The following is a 20981-nucleotide window of genomic DNA, read 5'->3' on the forward strand; positions in this document are numbered from 1 at the left end:
TTGCATCCCTCATGCTCCCATTCAGCGCCAAGTGCATCCATCCGCCCTGCAGTCATGCTGGGACCTGTCCCTTTCCCTTCGGAGGACCTTGCGCCCACCACCCCAACATGTGGCACATTTGGGTTTGCCTGGTGGCTTTTTTTTGGTCCTCTTTTATCTAAACATGGGCTTGGGAGCCCAGTGGCACAGTGGCCAGGGGTGAGAGGGACACGGGCACCACGTGTGTACGCAGCACAGCCTTATTTGTATGTGCTGCACCCCAGAGTTGAGACTGCAGCTTCCCCCCCACCTCTCACCCTGCTGTGCAATTATTGCCACTGAATATTAGTCAAGTACAAATTACAAACCATACAAAGTCTTACAGAGCTGTCAATCAGCTGCTGCTCATTATCCTAATCAAATGCACCAAAAATAGTGACAAAACTTATTAGCAGGGGGCAGGGGGAACGCATCAAAATAAACCTGTGGTGTGGCACATCCTCTGTGTGACAGCCACTACCCCAAGCACCCACCCAGCAAGAGCGATGAGGGGGCTGCCTGGCATGATGCTGACCCCACGGAGGTTTGCTTGGTGGTTTCCACCATCACTCCACAGTGTTTGCAGCATAGTAACAGTGTGCTGTGGGGCTGTGTGCTGTGCTCTGGGTAATGCACAGGCTGAGCAGGTTGGGCTGGGGCAGAGAAGGCAGTGATGGCAGCTGTCTGTGCTGGGGGGGGGGCAGCAGCTCCTCCTTTGGTGCTGTCTCTGTATGAGCCTTCCCCTTGCTATGCCTTCAAGGTTGATGGCCCTTGTGTGAAGGCAGGAGGCTGCTGCTGCTCTTGCTTCCAGGCTTGCTCCCAGCACGGTTAGATGGCAGGGCAGCAAAAACCTGCCTGCCCTGTCCCCATCCGTCTGGGATGTTTCTCCTGGGTGAGATGTGAAACCTGGGCTCCAGCCAGGACAGGAGCCTGTGGGATGCTGCTCTGGGATATGAAGCTGGGGGTGCCACAGGGGCTGGATCCCCTTGTGCCAGGCAAGCTGAAGTCTCTGTCCAGCACTGGGTGAGCAGAGCTGGCTGGAGAGATCTTGCTGTTGGTAGAATAGCAGGGAGAAGGGGCAGTTCCTGCAGGATCTGGGGGCTGGGAGGGGATGGCAGAGCCAGATGAGTGACTACCCTGGCACATCCCTGCTTTGCTTTCTGCCTGAATCTCTGCCCCAAGCCACTGCTGCTGTGAAGCGTCCCCACATCATGCACTTTTGTGGCACAAAACTCTCCTTTTTGACAAAATTGGTTAAAACGTGCTTTTCTGGCTGAGTCAGGGCTTGAGCTGCATGGTTCCTGCTGTAGCATCTGTGTGTGTTCTTGGCGATGGAGAAGGTGACTCTCATCCCTGGGGACAAGGTCCCCAGTTGGTGACCGACCCTCTCTGCCACCGGTCCCGGCTGTCTGGAGAGCCAGGGCCGGGAATGCTGGTGTGTCCAGGGGAACCGGCTTCGCTTCGCCCCCCGAAAACCCCTGGGTGGGCCAGGAGTGCCTTGCGCTCCCCTCTCACCCCAGGGCATCACTCGGGGTGGCTCCAGCCGCCTCCTCTCCCATCCGCGGGTGGGTTTGATGAAGTGGAGCAGAGAATTGTCCCCTCTTCACACATGAGAGATCAGAGCGCGCTGGTGGAGCTGCCGGCCCCGCGCTGGAGGGACGGAGGAGGAGGAGGAGGAGGAGGAGGAAGGCAGCGGGAGCCCTGGGCGCCAGACCGTGGCGCGGGGGGGAGAGGGCGGCGGGCGCTGCGGGTGCTGCGGGCGCTGACGGCGCTGACGTCCCCTCTGTCTCGCAGGCTGCAGCGGGAGCTGAGCTGACTTTGCCGGCGGCCCCTCCCCACCCCGCGGCGAGGCTGTAGCCGGGAAGCGCTGGTAAGACACCTCCGACGGCCCGGGAAGGGGGGGACCGGGCTGCTTTGCCGAGTGAGCCCACCTAGGACAAGGGAAACCCTCCCCACCCTCTGCGGGGGGCTCCGGTCTGGGGTGCCCTGCAGCAGTCCCTTCGGGTGCTGGGTGGCGCAACCCTCCCTTCGTCCTTCCCATCCCTCGGAGCTCCCCCCGGCGTGGGGGACAGAGCTGAGGCCTCACAACTCAGCACCGCGGTGGTTTGTGCTTTGCCGCTGGCGCTGACCCCCGGAGCGGAAGGCAGGGGAGTTCCTGCAGGCTGCGACGTGCCCGGAGTGCTAATCCCCGCCGCAGGAACGCTGCTCCCTCCGCCGCCTCGCATCAGTCAGAGGCGAGCACCGGGAATGCTGGCTGAGCTCCAGCCGGTCTCCACACAAGCCTTGCGAGGGGAAGCCCTGCTGAAAGCCGAGGCACCGGCCGGGATGGGAGCGATGCTGAGCCCCCCGTCCCAGCACTGTTGGCTGTGAAAAGCACTGGAGCAGGGAAATACCCCACCAGGCATCGGCTGGGCTGCCCTGGCTGGGGTGCAGGTGGCTCTGAGCATGCCTGCAGCCTGTTACACGTACAAATACCCTACATTAGACGTAAATACAGTGGAGCCGCTGGTGGTCGGTATCTTTTGCAGTCCCACAGCTCCTAGCGATGCTGCTGGGGTGTGATGGGAGCTGCCACACCAGGCAATGGGTTCATTCACTTCCTTCTCTGCCCCTTGGCTCTGGGGGTCTCATTGCCAGCTCTGCTGAAGGCAGAGGGGTCTCTCCCTGGTGCCCCCCCCCCCGGGGATCTGACTGCACAGCACATTCCTGCTGTCTTTGATAACTCCTCTGCCAGACTCTTGCACAATCCCTGAGTCCTCCAGGACGAATTTGCACCCTTTCCTTGCCGGCTGCCAGCGCAGCGATGTGGGGGCTTCACGGGCTTTCTGGGCCCCCCACTCTTCCCTGGGTGAAGGCTGGGAATGTTCTCCCCGGGGCAGCCGCAGGGCTGAAGCTACATGGTCACACTGGCTGAGTTCCCTGGGACTCGGAGCGGGGACAGTACGAGGCTGCCAGTGCCACTGGGCACGTTTTGGGGTTGCCAGCCTACATTGTGCAGTAGCCATGCTGAAGCAAGTGCATGCAGGTGTTTAGGAGCAGGAGAGCTCAGAGCAGGGATCGCTGCTCTGTAGCCTCTTCCCCAGAGGCTTGTGCCTCCTCCTCATCTCCCATCTTAGGCTCCTGCAGCCAAAGCCCCAAGGGCTGGATTTGGTGACCATCATGAACCCAGCAAAGCCCTTGCAAAGGGTGATCAGCACCCAGGCACAAGCTGGGAGCTTGTGTTGTGTATGGAGATCTCTCCCTCCCCAAAGCCACTGTGCAAGGAGGGATGAACTCACTGGCTGTGATGTCCCTGATCAGGACATGCCTGAAGGATGCATGTTCTATGCCTGCAGGCTAATGGCTGTGTAGGGAGGACCCCCCCTTGCTTTGGGGACATTGGGGAAGTGCCTGGGGGATCCACTCTCCCTTTCCTGTGCTCTGCTCCCGGCTAATCTCTTATAATGACTATTTTATACTCTTGATTTGTCTCATGATGCTGGTAAATCAGTTGCTGGCCTAGGCTGGCAGCCCCGCGGGGTGCACTCAGGGGATGCTCGTGGCCCCAGAGTGCTGCTAAATCCACTGCCCGGGCTGGGTGTTTTCCTGCCTGGGGAAGTGCTGCTTCCAGGGGAAACTCTGAGCAGCTCTGCCCTTTGCTCACGGTCGCGTGGGCAGTCACAAGCTGCACGGTCACAGCCGAGCCGTGTCCCGCTTTCCTCCCTGTGCATCCCGGGAGCACCAGCGGGTACCGGAGCCCAGGGTGGAGGTGAGCAAAGGGATGGGGAGGATCCCATGGTGAGATCGCTTTCCTTACCAATGGGGGCTTTTTCTCCTTGTTTCTGAGGTCCTGCTTTCCTCCTGCAGTTCTGCTTTAGCATCTTCTGCACCAGGCTTTTAAAAGCGTGTTTATTTATGGGACGGACTCTTCCTCTTTGCCACGGGATCTGTCTCTGGATTGCCGGCAGTGACGATTTGCAAGCATAAAGCTTATGATTGATCTTCCCTTTGCTCTGAGGTCCCCAGAGCCCAGCACAGATACGCGTGGGCCGTGTCCCATGGCAGATAGAGGCATTGGTCCCTCCCTCCTTGTTGCCTGTGTGCACAAGAGGAAGAACGGCTCCACTCCCTGTTGGAGTGTCTGCTGTAGCCATACCCAGCCCCAAAAATCACTTTGTTCTGATTCCCAAACCCTGGCAAGGTCTGATCCCAACTACCAGCGTGGTTGCAGGTGAAGCAAACCTGTGTGGGAGCGGGACAGGGAATGCTGCTGGCCCCCTGTGCAATTTGGGAGCTGGAAAACAGCACATGGAAGTTGGGTTCTTTGGGATATAAGCCCTGATTGCCAGGCAAAGCCCTCGCCATGGGGAGGGGAGCTGGGAGGGGAGCAGAGCTTGTGCCTGGCACCCCTAAGCTTCCCCATGGCAGGAACTGGAGGGCTTTACCCCACCGCTGCCGGGGCTGTGGAGGCTGCTGGAGCTGCCCCGTGGCCCCGGCCCCACTCATGGGGGCTCAGCCCAAGCCTCTGTCAAAAGCTGGCTTAGAAAAGCCATCTGTTGGGTGAGGCTGAGCCCTTGGCAAAGCCTCACGGGTGGCTGCATCCAGGTCTGCACCCCGCAGGCAGCGGCTGCCTCCTCCATTCCTTCTCTGCTTGTTTGTTCTTATCGGAGATATTTTCCTCCTTGGTTGTCTCCACCTCCCTTTTCCCTCCTGCCATGCGTGATGTAGCGTAAATATTTCCTTCCATAGCTTCAGGACACTGCTGGGTATCCTGCTATCTTTGGAGACTGCAAATAATTCCCTTCCTTCATTTATATCGTTACCTTGAAGGTATTTATAGAGCATGATCTTGAGTGGAAAAGAAGGCATGTCTATATATAAAGACAAGATCCCAGCTGTTAACTGCCTGAAACTGCTCCTGATTTCAACTTTTATCTTTATGTATTTTATTTGCTTTGCGGTTTGGACTTCACAGGGCCATCCTCAGCATTTAAATCCCCATCCTGAGCAAGCAGAGTGATGCAGCTATGGGTTCTCCAAATATCTGCAGTTGGAGTTATCCAAACTCATGAATATTTGCCCAGGTTTTGTCTTCTCCTGTCCGTGCCCTGGTACAAGTCCTTGTGTAGGAGGAAGGGTGGCTGTATGGGATGCTGAGTTGCATCCCATGGCGGTGCCTGGCCCTGGAGCAACCATGCTCCCAAGCACCATGCTCCACACTCAGCATCCGCCCTCCCTACGCCCACAGCTAAGCATGCTTCCCTCTCCGCTCCCTGTGTTTTCCTGGCTGCTGTGGCCATGCAGGAGGTGGCTTGGTGTTAATGAGGAGCGACGCTATCCCAGGGCAAGGGCAGGATGGCCAGACTGCCTGGCAGCTGGTGCTTGAACAGACTCCAGAGGTCGTTTTGTTTCCTAGTGGGCAAGTGTCTGTCACACAAGTCCTGGGAAGCAGCTTCTTAGTAATAATGATGATGATAATAATAATAATAATAATAGTCTTCTGTGTGTCTGTCTCCTCTAGCCTGGGACCATGGGGAGCAGCAAGAGCAAGCCCAAAGACCCCAGCCAGCGCCGGCGCAGCCTGGAGCCCACCGACAACACCCACCATGGGGGATACCCAGCTTCACAGACCCCCAGCAAGGCGGCTGCTCCCGATGCCCATCGCACCCCCAGCCGCTCCTTCGGGACCATGGCTGCCGAGTCCAAGCTCTTTGGAGGTTTCAACACCTCCGACACGGTCACGTCGCCGCAGCGTGCCGGGGCGCTGGCGGGTTGGTGTGGGCTGGGCACGGTGGGGGGGGGCTCGGTTGGGTCTTTGTGGGTTTGGTTCCAGGTTCTTCTCGTGATGATGGGGTCTCCTGCTTTTGGGCAGGAGGGGGAGCAGGTCTGTGTCTTACTGGCTGGTGGGAGAGGAGGGTCTGGTGACTGAGTGCTCTGTGTCGCAGGTGGAGTCACCACCTTCGTGGCCCTCTACGACTACGAGTCCCGGACCGAAACGGATTTGTCCTTCAAGAAGGGAGAGCGCCTGCAGATCGTCAACAACACGTGAGTGTCCCTGTCCCTGCAGCCGAGCCCGCGTGGATGAGCTGCCACCGTCCTCCCTCCTGCGGAGCCCCGAGCCTGGCCCCAGCCCTCCCCAGAGATGGGTGCTCAAAGAGGGATATGCCAAAACTCGCACGGCCGCAGTGACTTGGCCGAGGACACCGGTGCTGGAGGCAATCATTCACCTGCTCCCACGTCCTCCCAGCCCTGCTGCTGGTCACTGTTGCCTTGCAGCCTTGTCACCAAGCCACCTCCTCTGCTTGCTGGCCAGTCCGTGCCCTCCAATGCAGAGCCGTGTCCCCATGGGTCCCCTGTCCCCAGCAGCACTCAGCTCCCTCTCCTTTGCTTGGACACTCTCAGCTTTGTGGGTGCCTTCCCCTGTGCTTGCACGGTGTCTCTGATCTCAGCCTCTCTCTTGACTCTTCTCTCTCCTCTGTGCCATGCTGTCGTTTAGGAGAAAAGTGGATGTCAGGTGTGTATTGCAGATTATTACTATTATTATTGTTAGCAATCTTAAATGCCAAAAGCCCTTCTGCTGCCCATAGGGCAAGGTTGGGAGGAGCGGGGCTGGGAGGAGATGGTTGCCCAATGGTTTTGTGGGGCAGAGCAGGGAGCCCCTTCCTGTGCCAGGGCTCTGCTCTATCCAGCACTGTGTCCAGGAGCTCTGAACCCAGCCTGCTTTCCTTGTCTGTGCCTGGCACCCCCCTGCAGTCCCTTTCCAGTTGGCTCTCTGCTCCTTCCTGGCCTTTTTTGCTTTTATTTTTGCATTTTTAAATGTTACTTTGATTTTTTGTGAGTGGCTCAGGGGACTCAAGCACTTCTTTAGAGATCTGGCTCCTGCTTGTTTGCTCTCCATCCTGGTTGTAACAGCACACCCATCACTTGCTTCGTAGAGCAGGGCTGGAAGATGCTCCAAACCTGATCCTGTATTAAACCCATGTGTGCTCAGTCCTAACACATGGCATACACAGTCTGGAGCCTGGCAGGAGGAGCCAGTGTCAGGTCTGTGGGGTCTGCAGCTCCTGCTGGTCCCTCCACTGCTTCCTCCCAACCTGGGCACCCAAAACAGCTCTGCATGGTCAAAGGGTGGAAAGACGAGGGAACATCCCGGGGGTGATATTTCTGCTGCAATGGCTGGGCAGTGTTGCACAAACATGTTTTCAGTCTGATCCTTGTTCTCCTTGTTCCAATGCTGTTTATTAATGGTAATTAATTTAATCCATGAAGTCCAGGATGTGCAGGGCTTCAGCGCTTCAAGAAAAGCCTGGATTTGAGGGGTTTGGTGTGTCTTGCTTTCACAGCCTCAGCAGTGTGTTAGCCCCAGGCTTGGGTTCTGGTTTGGGCTGTTACAAAGTGAGCTCTGACCATTGGGGGTCCAGATTGGGCCCATTTAGGAGTGTTTTTTCTTTATGCTTTATACCACTTACGGGGTTTCCATCCTTCTTGTTTCTCTGCTACTGTTTGTCAAAGGCTCGGTCAGAGGGAAGGATCGGGGTGTAATGGGCTCTGGGGAGCAAAAGGGCTCTCTTTGGCAATGCAGCCCATCAGTGGAAGTGCAGATCTGGTTGCTGACCTTCCTGGTGTCTGCTATGGCTGTGTGGATGGGATGTCTGCAGGCAGAGAGGCAGTGCAGGAAGCTGTGCAGTTGATGCAGTGCTCAGAGGGGTAAATGTCTCTTCTCACTGAGTGCCTGGGGATGGTCCGGGAGCTGCTCCAGCTGCTGTGCTTTGGGGACAGCAAAAGGCAGGCATGGGATGGATGTCCCCTTCCTCTGGGCTCCATTGGCAGGGCACAGTGGGTGCCCTGGGGGTGTTGGAGAGTGCTTGGGGTCAGCCTGGGAAGGGCTGCAGGAGCCCATGGCTGTGACTGGCCACCAGCAACTTTGCAGGGAGGCTGCAGGTTTTGGATGCTCTGAGAGGGCTGGGGTTGGGTACAGGAAGGGGAGAAGCCTCTGTGTCACTGCAGCAATCCAGCAGAGCTCAGGCTGTCTGCAGTGACCCTCCCTCAGCCTCCTGGATGGGCTGAATACATACACCCCCCCAGGGCAGAAAGACTCTCATGGTACTATTTCCAATGGAAGGAGGTCTCCTCCCAGCCAGCTGGCAGCCAGCAGGGATGTGGTGGGGTATTTTGGGTAAGATTGTGCAGGGAATTGTTGAAATGCTTTGTTTTGATGATGATGATGATGATGATGATGATTTATTTTTTTTCCCCCGCTGAGACATTTTTGGAATCGTTTGTGTTTGCTGCATTCCCAGCCTGCAGCCCTGCAGTCCGAGCTGGAATAAAGCCACAAGGCAAAAGCTGTTTTCTCTGGTCCCATGGGAAAGGAGCGCAGGCAGCCTCCTGTCCCCTTTGGAGCCACCTCAGGAAAGGTGGCTGGGCAGCAGCTCTGGCTGGGGAGCCCAAACTACCTGAGTGAGATGTGCTGGGGCTGGAAGAAGCTAAAACACCACCTGGGGCTACTGCAAGCCTGGGGGTGGGCTCCCAGATGGCTGCAGAGCCCAAGTCTCTGGGTAGGAGATGATGCCCAGAGGGTCCTCGCTTTCCCTCCCTTGACACCATCACAGGGAGCTGGGGGCTGTGTCCAGCTTCTCCCATCCACTCCAAAGCATCACTGGTTTAGCTGGGACGAGCAAAAGTCACAAGCTGCTGGTGTGTCTGGAGCAAGGATGGAGGTTTACACATCTGCAGGGGCCGGGGACAGGTCTGGATGTGGGATCTGCTGAGTGTTCTAGTGGTGATAGAGGTTATGAAGGCTTTTCTGTGGAGTGTTTGTGGACGTCGTCCTGCCAAGGTCTTGCATCCTTGCGGTGCTGTTCCCATGAACGCAGTTTTCCCGTAGCCTCATCTCCCTCCTGGTCAGGATAAATTGACTCTGTCTTTGAAGGGTGAGCAGATGCAGGTGGTGGGAGGAAGCTCTGCTGGCTGTGGGGAAGGGGAAGCCACCTCCTGCTGTCCTGTTGTTCTTTATTTGTTGTCCTTTCCTGCCCTGTCCTGTGCAGGAACCTGCAGTGAGGAGGGCAGAGCAGTGAGGAGGCTCCCGCACCCTGCCAGCTCCTGGGGACATGCTTGGGGCCGTTGTGCCTGGGGCAGGAGGGTGATGGGTCAGCCCCAGGTGCTGGGGATGGCAGAGGGGCTCCTGCAGGGCAGAGCTGTGCTCAGGACAAGCACGGCGGAGTGCCGGGCTCTGTGTGAGCTGCACTCATGGCTGTGCAAGTGCATCTCGTGGTCAGGGGCTGCAGCCATGCAGGGGGCCTGTCCCAGTGGCACCCAAGCTGGATGGAGCTCACTGCATCCGCGCTGGGCATCACTGCAGGACAGGTCTCACCCGCCTGCCCAAACCTCTGCCCCATCTCTTGCTTTTCTGCAGCCTGTGTTTAACAAACTTGGGGTTTCCTGGTGCTTTTTTTAACTACTGCCATCATTCTGTTGCTTTTCCCCATTGCCCCTTCCTCCCCTTGCCTGTTGCTGCCTTGGATCCCCAATGCTTCTCAACCTCCAGCCAGACCCCGTTGGCATTCAGGTGGCTCCAGAGGTATTTTGGCTCTGACTGCCCAATTTATGTTTAAAGCATCCCATATGTGGATGGGTTGCCTTGATACCAAGAGCTTGTCCACATGGAGCCACAGGCAGGGTCTGGCAGGAGGAGCTTTCCTGGCCAGGGTCTGGGGGCTGCGGGGCTGGCCAGGGTGGCTCCTGGCTTCACACTGAGTGTGTTTTGGTTCTCTTGCAGGGAAGGTGACTGGTGGCTGGCTCATTCCCTCACTACAGGACAGACGGGCTACATCCCCAGTAACTATGTCGCGCCCTCAGACTCCATCCAGGCTGAAGAGTAATTGCCATCTTTTAGACAGTTTAAAGACAAGGGATAGCAAACGCACTCTGAATGCTCCTCCTCCCCCTGCCCCTCTCGTGGGTTCTTCCTTCGTGTTATTTTTGCCTGCTTTGAATTTGCAAACCCCTTAAATGTTTTCCAGCCTTTCTTTAAGACCCATAGCAGAGAGGTGCGGTGAGCTTGTGCCGTGGAGGGATGAGCAGTGGCATGGCAGGGGCCATGGTGGACCTGTTATGCTTTCGGTCTGGTTTTTAGTCTTCTGCATGGACACCCATCTATGTGTGAGGATGCTGCCTGTGCAGATCAGGCTGGGCACAGAGGTGACCGTCACACAGGGAGAGCAGGCAGGGGATGTAAGTCCCAGCGCAGGTGACACCTATGTCATAGGATCACAGACTGGTTTGAGTTGGAAGGGACCTTGAAGCTCATCCAGTTCCAACCCCTGCCACGGGCAGGGACACCTTCCACTAGAGCAGCTTGCTCCAAGCCCCTGTGTCCAACCTGGCCTTGAACACTGCCAGGGATGGGGCAGCCACAGCTTCTCTGGGCACCCTGTGCCAGCGCCTCAGCACCCTCACCCACCCCCAGGCAGCAGCATGCTGTCCCCCCAACAAGAGCTCGAGGGCTTCAGGGGTCCCTGGAGCCCCTCCTTTGGGGAGGCTTTTGGAGTTCAGGTGTTCCATGCTGTGCGGTGCAGGCTGTTCCTTGGTTGATGCTGTGTGTGGGCATGGTGCACCCCAGTACGGTACCCCCATGGTACACCACGGTACCCATAGCCCGAGCCCAGAGACACAGCCTGTGGTCTCTGCAATGTGCGGTGGGGAGGCGATGGGCAGGCAGGATGCTGGGGCTGAGCCATTGCCTCGCTCTCGCAGGTGGTACTTTGGGAAGATCACGCGCCGCGAGTCCGAGCGGCTGCTGCTGAACCCCGAAAACCCCCGAGGGACCTTCCTGGTGCGGGAGAGCGAGACCACGAAAGGTGAGCGGGGATGGGGAGGACCAGCCCGGGGAGCCCCTCTCCGCACCAGTGGGGCACCACACAGAGCCCCCAGTCCCCTCGGCCACTGCATAGTCCCAGGTCTGAAGTGCACGGAGAGGGAGAAGGAGGAAAGAGTTGAACCTTGTGGACAGGACCAGCAGGCAGGATGCTCTTTTTCCTGTTCTTTAGTGGGTTTTGTGGTGTTTGTTTGATTTTGGGGTTTGGGAGGTGGTTTTTTTACACCCCCAAGGAGGTGGGTTTGGTTTTTCCTAGTCCCCAGTGGCAAAATCTTGGGTATGTGCTTCCTGGGCAGCCAGGCAGAGGTACTGCTGAATCTTTGGGTCCTTCTTTCAAATCTAATGATTCTTCGTCGCTGTTTCCTGTTCCCCAAAAGTGCAAGTTGTGATCTTCATGGTTCGGCTGCCTGAGGATGCTGTTTCTTACCTACAGATGTGGTTTAGTTTGCCTCCAAAAGGCACCTTTGGGAAAAGCTCCTTGATGTTCCTTTCTGTTTTGATGCCTTAAGCTTGCCACTGTTTAGTTTATCCTGGTGGAAACAGCTCATTCAAGCAGCACATAAATCTTCCTTTCTGTTACTTGTGGAGTGCAGTGTTGCTCTCCTGTGGCCAGAGGAGGGACAAGCTGCCACAGTGATGCCAATGGTGGGATTTGTGGAGGAGGGAGTTGGGTCCCTCGGCCGCTTGGCTCCCCTCTGAGATGTTGGGGTTGTGGGTCAGCAGCTGCCCCCAGCCTGGTCCTGTCCCCTGCTTCTGTGTCCCCTCATTGCTGTCAGGGCCATGTTCATCCCTGTGCCATGGGAGCTGCTCACCCTCCTGCTGGGCCCCCAGAACCCAGTGGGGTCTCTTGCTTGGTTCCAGCATGGGGGACATGCTCCATCCCTGTGTGCTGGCTCCTCTGGGAGTGGGTCCCAGCCAGGAGCAGTATTTCTTGGGGAGGAAGCATCCGTGGTGCTGTGCACCGGGGAGAGGGACCTGGGGGGGGGGCTGGAAGGGATGATGCCTCTTGTTAGCATGGCTGATGAGGATGCTGGGGGAGCAGTGGGCCCAAATGACTGACCCCACAGCCACCTCCTTCTGCAGCGGGGGTCTCCAGGAGACCCTCGTCTCTGTGCCAGCCTGGCTGGGGGCGGTTGTGGTTACATGGTGTGGCTGTAACCAGGCTGTGTGCCAGACACCCCCTCCCTGGCATGAGGAGCTGCTCCCCATCCTCTGCTTTCGGGGGGAAGCAGCAGCCTGCACGCCCAGTCCTACCCCCCTGCACGCACCCCCTGGGTGGGACCCCATGGGGGGCACCCATCTGTGGTGCATCCTCCCCAACCCCTCCATCCTGCCCGCAGGTGCCTATTGCCTCTCTGTCTCCGACTTCGACAACGCCAAGGGGCTCAATGTGAAGCACTACAAGATCCGCAAGCTGGACAGTGGTGGCTTCTACATCACCTCCCGCACCCAGTTCAACAGCCTGCAGCAGCTCGTGGCCTATTACTCCAGTGGGTAGTCACTTGGGGTCCCCATGGGGTCTGGGGGATGCCCTGGTTCTGTGCCTGCCCTCAGTGCAAGATAGGTGCTGCTGAGAAGCCAGCATGGGGTTGGGGGACCCCAAACCAGTTGAGGGGGGATGCTGGTGAAAAGCTGGTTGGGTTTTAGGGGAGAGGGTGAGGGTTTGGGTATGGGGTCTTTGCGGTGCTTCACAGGGAAGATGTGGGGTAAAGATGTCATGTGCCTAAATGCCCAAGTGTCACCCTGGCGTTGTCCCCTCCTGTGCTAGAACACGCCGACGGCTTGTGCCATCGTCTCACCAATGTCTGCCCCACTTCCAAGCCCCAGACCCAAGGCCTTGCCAAGGATGCCTGGGAAATCCCCCGGGAATCGCTGCGGCTGGAGGTCAAGCTGGGACAGGGCTGCTTCGGAGAGGTGTGGATGGGTAAGGACCATTCCCACCCCCCTGTCCCCGTGTCACTGACCGCATCCTCTCCCCAAGTGCCCAGAGCCTGCAGTGGGGTGAGGGAGCAGGCGAGGGATGGGCCCCCTGCCCCATACACGTGTCCTGAGCAGCGTGTCCTGTGCACAGGGACCTGGAACGGCACCACCCGGGTGGCGATCAAGACGCTGAAGCCTGGCACCATGTCCCCGGAGGCCTTCCTGCAGGAAGCCCAGGTCATGAAGAAGCTCCGGCATGAGAAGCTGGTTCAGCTCTACGCCGTGGTTTCAGAGGAGCCCATTTATATTGTCACTGAGTACATGAGCAAGGGTGAGCGCAGGAGGGATGCTGGGGGAGGCTGAGGTCCTGCGCTCCTCTGCACTGCTGTGACTGTGGTCTTCCTCACAGGGAGCCTCCTGGACTTCCTGAAGGGTGAGATGGGCAAGTACCTGCGGCTGCCCCAGCTCGTGGATATGGCAGCTCAGGTGGGTTTGTGCATCCCCAGGCCTCCTGCATCCTCTTCCAAAGGCAGTGGCTGCCCGAGCACCTCGCTGGGCTGCTGGGGCTGTGCCCTGTCGGGTGGTGAGGTTCTCTGCAGCCTCCCTGCGGTGGTTTCCACCATCCCCAATGGGTGCTCAGCCCAGAGCCAGGCTGCAGGCAGGGACCATCATTTGCCTGTTCCTGTTGCTGCAGACCTGTATCCGTGTGGGTTTTGTTGGGCAAGCAGTTGTTCCCACACCCGAGGAGGGGTCTTGCTGCAGAGCTGCTCCCCTCGGCAGTGCTGGGTGCTCCCCAGGGATCCTTGTGTCACCCCACCAGCCTTGGTGCCCCATGTGTTGGTCCCCACAGATCGCATCCGGCATGGCCTACGTGGAGAGGATGAACTATGTCCACCGGGACCTGCGGGCAGCCAACATCCTCGTGGGGGAGAACCTGGTGTGCAAAGTGGCCGACTTCGGCTTGGCCCGGCTCATCGAGGACAACGAGTACACTGCTCGGCAAGGTGTGTGCCCGGTGCTCCCGGGGGGAACCAGCACCAGCACTGGTCTCTGCTCCCCAGGGCTGTGTGTTGCATCTTGGCACAACACAAGGCCCTGGTTGCAGCCCCTCACCCTGTCTCTCCTGCAGGTGCCAAGTTCCCCATCAAGTGGACAGCCCCCGAAGCTGCTCTGTATGGCAGGTTTACCATCAAGTCAGATGTCTGGTCCTTTGGCATCCTCTTGACTGAGCTGACGACCAAGGGCAGAGTGCCATACCCAGGTGAGAGCTGGTAGCTGCCAGTGGAAGCCCCATCCCCATTGCAGTGCCCCAGTGCTTGCCCCCAGCACTCAGTGGCCCCAGGGCCATCTTTGCAGAGGAGTAAACTGGTGCAAAGTTTCTCCTGCACTTTGGGCAGGGATGCAGGGATGGTGGGCTCTGGGGTAAGCTGCTCCTGCCCAGGTCACATCCTGCTCTGCTGGGGCTGGGTGAGCAGGGTCACAGCCACCCTGTCCCACTGTAATCCCCAAGCAAGGTGATGGACTGGCAGGGACAAGCGCTCTTGGGCTGGGGGGTCACCAGGGTTTTCCCATAAGGCTCATCCCAGCACGATGTCTTCTGGGAAAGGTGAGGTGCAGGATCTGGCCTGGCTCTAATCAACGCCCTGTCTCCTCTGGCCGCACGCAGGGATGGTGAACCGGGAGGTGCTGGACCAGGTAGAGCGGGGGTACCGCATGCCCTGCCCGCCCGAGTGCCCCGAGTCCCTGCATGACCTCATGTGCCAGTGCTGGCGGAAGGACCCGGAGGAGCGACCCACCTTCGAGTACCTGCAGGCTTTCCTGGAGGACTACTTCACCTCGACAGAGCCCCAGTACCAGCCTGGCGAGAACCTATAGACCCGGGGCTCCTCCTGGCACCAGGGACGCTGCCATCCTCGCTATGGGGTGCCGGGGGCTGGCCGCCCCAGCGAGGGGCTGGATTTTTGTGGAGCAGCCCTGAGGCGGGATGGGGCATCGTGTCCGGATGCGGCCAGGAGAGGTTCTGGGTGTCCCCATCGCTCATTAAGACTTCTGGCCCGTGTTTAACGAAGCGGTGCCGTCCCGCTGGCGAGAGGAGCCTGTGGGTGCCGGCAGAGCCGGCTCGGAGGGCGAGCGGAGCATCTCTTGATGAGAAACTTGGCTTCTGGGAGACCTTTTCCCTCCCCAGCAGCTCTGGGGTGAGCCTGGGGGAACTGTGGGACAGCGTCACCCCACCTCAGACACATGGCCCCGATCTCCTGCACCCCCTTTTTAAATCAGCACAAATCTCCCTGCCCTTCACCCATCCCAGCACCCCCGTCCTTGGCTCTGGTTCTCCTGGGAGCGCTGGCAGGGGCGTTTCACCATGGGGAAGGCACAACATTGTTTGGATGGGGTGATGCACTGGTGTGGGTGGCAGCAGAACACTGATGACCCCTGTTCCTCGGGCATCCCTCTGGCACTGGGAGTACGACATGTGGCTGCTCATGGCGCCGGTGACCAGAACCATCCCATGGGAGCACCCGGGTGCACATTCACATCTTCCAGCTGCATCTGTTCCCCCAAGGGACCTGTTTGTTTCACATGGGAGCAGCACTGGGGGTTGCCAGCAGAGCCCTCACCCAGCCCTGTCACCCTGGTGGCACTTTATCCCACTGAGCATTCCTGGTCTTCCAGCCGCCCCTGGGAAGTTCACCACAGCCCCCCCCCCGCCGCCCTCCCCAGCTCTGCCACCAGCAGCATCCTCTGGGCTGGCCCTGCCACCAAAGCCGGTGCCACCACAGGCTGGGTGCATGGCACGTGTGGCTCTTCAGGGTGTGTGAGTGTTTTTGGGGAAATACTCATCTTTCACAGATGCTTTTGTCCACTCCGTATGTTTTTAGCTGCCTTCCCTCTACCCCTCACATCTCAACCACCGGGCTGCAGTCCCCATGCAGTGGGAGCATCCGCAGCCATGGGCTGCCATCCTGGAGGAGAGTCCTGGGGAACGCTGTGCTGCGCCATTTGCATCCTCTTCTCCCCCCTGCTTGTTCCCAAGGGCCTCAGCCCTGTTTCGGTGGTGGGTGGCTCGCCAGGCTCAGTTTTGCTCCCCCCCCATCCCATGGGGCTGAACCCCAGTGGGGTGGCACCAGCCCCTGCACTCTTCTGTCCAGCACCTGCTTGTACATAGCCCCCAAGCGGTCCCTGCACCCTCCCAGACATTGACTTCGTTGCATGTGTTGCTTCTTCCCCTCTCCTGTGGCTGTTCCCAGCTGGAAACCCTTCGCCATGGTGGCTCACGAGGCTTTGCTCCATCACCTCTTGGGTCCTGGGCGTCCTGGCTCAGAAACAAGCTGGGGGCTGTTTGGATGCTCTCCTGCACCAGGGGTGGGATGGGGACTGGATGAGGTGGTAGCACACACCGGTGTGAAGGACCCAGGAAGGGAAGCCAGCAGCTTTACCTACCTCTTGGTCCTTGGGCTTTCTTTGCCACCCCATTACTTGTGGGATTGGGTTTCCCCCCCAGCACAGCCTCCTTGCAGGCAGCAAATCCCAAACCATCTGTCACCAGCCCTTGCTGCAGTGCCAGTGTCCCATGAAAGCCGGGTGGGAGCTGAGCATGAGCATGGGAGTGACCAAAACCACCTCCCAAACTCGCACCAGAGCAGGGCCCAGGCACGCCACTGCTCCCACAGCTCGCCGGCCGCTTATTTATGAACCAAGTGCTCGTTGGGTTGGTTGGTGGCTCCTTTTTAATGAGTAAAACCCTCAAAATCGGCTTGAACAGACTGCAGCAGGATGGAGAGATCCTGCTGGCTTGGAGAACAGTGACTGGTTTAATGGATTGTTGGTTTTTAATCATTTGGGGACCTAGAGCCTTTTCTCCCCACGCTTCCTCACAGGTTTGCTGTGCCTGCGTTTGGGCAGGGACCCTCCAAGATGTTCTGGGTCTTCCCATGTTTGCATCCCTGGGACAGGCGGCTGCTGCATCCCCATCAGCGCTGCCAGAGAAGCCCCGTCCCGTGGCTGTGCCATAGCTCTGCCTGTGCGACACAAAATCCCCAGCACCGGGAGAAACCCCTTAAAACCAACGTGCGGAAGCCAGATTTGACCCAAAAGCTGGGGGGAGAGAAGGCAAACGCACATGTTCAGTTTGGCCTTTGGTTGTCTGCAGCACGTACGGGGTCTTGCACACACGCAGCAGGATGGGAGCAGGCTGAACCCGGTGGTTTCGTTCTCTGGCTCTTCCCAGCAAGCGGCAGAGCAGGAGCGCAGCCTTGGCGCAAGGAGCACCCTGGGCTGGTTTGATTCCCCATGGCTTTTGGCAAGCTCTGACGAAGGAGATGTGCTGGGGCCGAAGACAGCAGAGTGACCCTGGAGGAGCCCTGCGGTGCGAGGCTGGGGCTGTGTGTCTGCCTGTCCGTGTGTCCATCCATGCTTCTGTGGGACCCAGCGTCTCCGGAGTCGCCGCTGCAGCCAGCAAGACCCAGAGGCTCCAGGGACGGAGGGCCTCTGCTCCATCACCGTTGTTTGCCACTTCTTTTTTTAAGCCAATGAACTCCAGAGGGGAGCCCCAAAGTGAGGATGCTCTTTGTCTTCCTGGGGTCAGTAATGTCCTACAAGTTACCCTCCTCTGCCGACAGCAATTTTTTAAGCAGTGTTTTGTAAGATCTCCAACTGACTATGCAGAGAACATGTGGGTCTGTGTCTCTCTCCCCAGCTCCCCTCTTCCCCCCCCCCCCCCCCCTTTTTTGGTGTCTATGTAAAATATTTAGCTTTTTTTTTTTTTTTTTTGGATAATAATAAAATTTTGGAAAAAATCCCCTATAAAAAGGCCCAGCTTTGTGGGTGGTGGTGGGTGGAGATGCTCTGAAATCCAAAAGTTGATGTAAATACTTAGCAGTTTGATAATTAAATACAAACAGACCTCACGCACACAGCAAGAAAGCGTAGCTCATGTATGAGAAGACATCTCAGCATCGCTGTGAGGGGGGCTGGTGGTTCTTGGGGCACGTGCAGTGCCTGTGTGTGGCTCCTGCTGCTTCTGATGGTTCTTCTGGCCAATGATTCTGGGATCTGGTGCCCTTCCTGCGCTGCTGGAGCCATCCCATCTGCCCACGTGGGCTCGTGGTCCAGCAAAGCCCCAGTGCCTGCTCCTGCAAGAGGAGCCTTATCGCTTGTGTCCCTCTTGCTCTGAGGGACAGGGACAGCTCCTGGACTGCTCCGGTGGGGACGCGTTGCCATGGTGGGGATGGAATCGAGCCAATGTGTTCCAAGCTGAGCCAGCGTGCATCACCGGTGGGATCCCAGCCGCAGCGCCGATGCTGTGGCACACACCATCAGCACATAGCATTAGCCACGAGGGACCCATAGGTGCTTCCCAGCCTCTGTGTGCTGGGACACCTGGGTTCCTGCCCATGGTCCCACAGGTCTGTGGGTGACAGGGTGACAGCGGGCAGCAGAGCCGGCTGCCAACCCCCATCAGTTGGGCTGGGGGGGGGACAGGATGAGGGGCAGCCCTCCCATCAGCACAATCGGCTTCATCAGCAGCTACAAGGAGCAGGCCTGCTTTGGCGGGGTAATTAGGAGCTGATTGGGATCCCTCAGTCTGTGATTAAGTAATTGATATATAGCACAGTGTGCGGGGAGCAGCCCCTCTGAAAGCAGGGTTGATGCTGCTGTTGCTCCTTCTCCACCACCATAGTCCAGGGTGGTTTTAGTGCTCCAAACCCCTAGGTTTGCCTGCTCCTTCCCCCTCCTCAGGCTGGTAAGTGGCTTCAGTCTTATCACCTTAAATGTTTCATGCTTTATGGTTTGCTTCTCTCTAAAGCATCTGAGTGACTGAGGGATTATCTGTGTGTGATGTGCGGGCAGGGGTGGGTTGGTGAGGTCATGCCTAGGAGGGAAGCAGCAGCCAAGGCTCCTCCAGCTCTCAATTTTGCACCTTTGGCGTTGCTGCTGGGGACCAGGGCAGCCATGGAGAGGATGTGCAGAGAAGGAGGAAGAGGCAGGGGTGCTGTGGGGAGGCCAGGGGGCTGCAGTCCAGCCTGAGCCCTGGGGCAGCATGTCTCTGGTGAGTCATGGCCAAGGGATGAGGGGGATGCATTCAGGACTTCCAAGCACTGCCTAAGGCATCGCTCTTCTAGTTGTCCCCTTTGCCCCATCTCTGCTCCTCGGCCTCAGTGGTAGTTGAAGCATCTTAAAAAGACGGTCAGGACAATCAGCAGCACCTGCAGCCCACCCTGGCTGTGCTTGGTGGCTCTTGTGCCATGGAGTCACCTCCTTGGTGACACCTCTCTCTGCTCCTAAACTCTCTGCAGAAGCCAACCCTGTGAAGCAGTATGGGAAGGGGGTGACACTAGCCTGGAGGGGCAGAAGCTTGCTGGTCCAGGAGGTGTGAATCACTGGTTGGGATCCGCTTGGACCCGCAGGAGCCCCTGCCAGGCATCCCCAGCCTGAGCCGGGCAGATGCGCCTGGGGATTACACCACGTGCCTCCTTTAATGGACTTAATCTTGCTGTTTGCTTTGTGCCTGGGAGAGGATTTGAGTGTTAGGGTGGGGGCTGTGGCTACCCCCAGGGCTGGTGGGGGTCCTGTGCTGGGCAGTTTGTGCTGGCAATGGGTTTCTAAAGCGCTGAGGGTGAGTTGTTTGGTTTGAACATCCCCTTCACTTTCCCCAGTGCCATCAAGTCCTGGCTCTTGATCCAGGCTCCCAGAGGATAAATGTTTGAGTACACATTTAGGGTAGCCCTGAAGCGCTCCATGCGCTGAGGATCCCCCAGAGCAAAAATCCTGGGGGCCATGGTTTGGCTCTGGGGTCCCTCTCACAGCCCAGACCCGGTCTCTGGGGACAGGAGCAGGGTGGTGGTTGTTGAAGGGCTGCTCACAGCCCCAGTGCCAGGCGCTTGGGTCATCCCCTCAGCAGCAGGTCTGGGTGGCACCTGAGCCATCTGTCCTCCCTTGCCCTCCTACCACAGGATTTACCTTTGCTCAGAGGAGTAGCAAAACCCTCTTGCCAAGAGTTAATCTCCAGCCTCCGGAGGGAAGGGCTGAAGTCCTTACCTGACGTGTAGCTTACCTCCCATGGTGGCTGAGGGCTAGGAAACCATAGAGACCAAAGGATGCTGGCAGGGCAGGGCTCTCTGTGGCCCTGAGTAATGTTTGTGGCTTCCCTGGCTGGGGGCATTGCCTGGACCAGCACAAGGGGATGAGGTTGGAGGCTGTGGGATCCTGGCACTATTGCCAACAGACCTGCACCTCTGGACTCAGCTGCCTCTGAGCTGAATGGTGGGTACCTCCAACCCAAACAGCTCCTCAATGGCATCGCCCTTTCTCCTCTTTCTGCTGCTAAGTAATAAGGCCACGTTGTTGGCTTGTCTCAGGGAGAGCATCCAGACAGCAGGCACTAATCACCTAGCAATATCCAGGGATGGACCAGCAGATGCTGGGAGAGCAGGCTGGAGCTGGAGAGCTTGACTTGTGAACACCAGCCCCGAGACATGGATGTCCTGCAGATCTAGGGTTCCAAAAGCCAAACCAGCCTGGTAGTCATGGATAAACCTTCTCCACGGGAAGCTTTGTGGTTTCCCAGTTGTTCATCTTGGGGATGCTGCTTCCACCTGACAAGTGGTGAGGAGGGGAGTGACAAGCCCCCAGATCTTGGGGCTGCAGCGAGGAGCCCAGCGCTGCCTGCACTACGCTGTGTCTGTTCCTAGGGCTCTGAACATGGGTTTGGTTTGTTTTTGCTTTCCTGACCCTGCTGTGCCACTGATCTGTTGTGTGACCTAGAAAAGAAAATGATCTCTCCTTCAAATGGAAGGACAAAGGAACAGCTTAAGGCGTCTGTATCTACGGAGCATCAGGCAGATGGATGCATTTTATAATACAGCAAGGTGATGAGACTCGCTCTATGCCAAAGCCCTTGAGGGCAGTGTCCAGGCTCATGGGACCTGGCACAACACGGCTGTGTTTTAGACCCCACTGCTTTGAGCCACTAGCGTAGCTCCTGCAGTGCAGTGCCTGCCCACCAGTGTGGTCGCCATGTAGGGACCCCTTGGTGGCTCCAGGACACTGGGGGACAGAGTCCCCCACTGCTTTTCTGGCAGAGAAAAAAGCAAAACATCTCATTTCTCCTTAACAGCTCATTTCTTCCACACAGCCAGCAAATGCTTGCCCAAGAGCACAAATGCTGCGTCTGTACGGGCTCAGCCCA

The 20981-nt window shown here is 58.0% G+C and overlaps 1 protein-coding gene across 3 annotated transcripts in view; it reads left to right on the forward strand.

Annotated features, from left to right (window-relative positions):
• Nucleotides 1-17704, forward strand: part of SRC (SRC proto-oncogene, non-receptor tyrosine kinase) — a 28528-nt gene extending 10824 nt beyond the window's left edge. Inside the window, exons 2-14 of one of the 3 annotated variants that reach the window (XM_061441933.1) lie at nt 1813-1888; nt 5519-5768; nt 5943-6042; nt 6494-6511; nt 9776-9874; nt 10753-10856; nt 12214-12363; nt 12642-12797; nt 12945-13124; nt 13203-13279; nt 13644-13797; nt 13923-14054; nt 14460-17704. In XM_061441933.1, the coding sequence (XP_061297917.1) occupies nt 5528-5768; nt 5943-6042; nt 6494-6511; nt 9776-9874; nt 10753-10856; nt 12214-12363; nt 12642-12797; nt 12945-13124; nt 13203-13279; nt 13644-13797; nt 13923-14054; nt 14460-14668 (1620 nt within the window). In that variant the 5' untranslated portion in view covers nt 1813-1888; nt 5519-5527 and the 3' untranslated portion in view covers nt 14669-17704. The remainder of the gene's footprint in view (nt 1-1812; nt 1889-5518; nt 5769-5942; nt 6043-6493; nt 6512-9775; nt 9875-10752; nt 10857-12213; nt 12364-12641; nt 12798-12944; nt 13125-13202; nt 13280-13643; nt 13798-13922; nt 14055-14459) is intronic. The other 2 variants (XM_061441935.1, XM_061441934.1) reach the window with 2 other exon arrangements.
• Nucleotides 17705-20981: the final 3277 nt, after the last annotated feature.

The sequence above is a fragment of the Pezoporus flaviventris genome, unplaced genomic scaffold, assembly GCF_033815535.1.
Source record: "Pezoporus flaviventris isolate CSIRO_AGI_PZ_B2104156 unplaced genomic scaffold, CSIRO_AGI_Pfla_v1 ptg000213l, whole genome shotgun sequence".
In the NCBI taxonomy this organism is placed as follows: domain Eukaryota; kingdom Metazoa; phylum Chordata; class Aves; order Psittaciformes; family Psittacidae; genus Pezoporus; species Pezoporus flaviventris.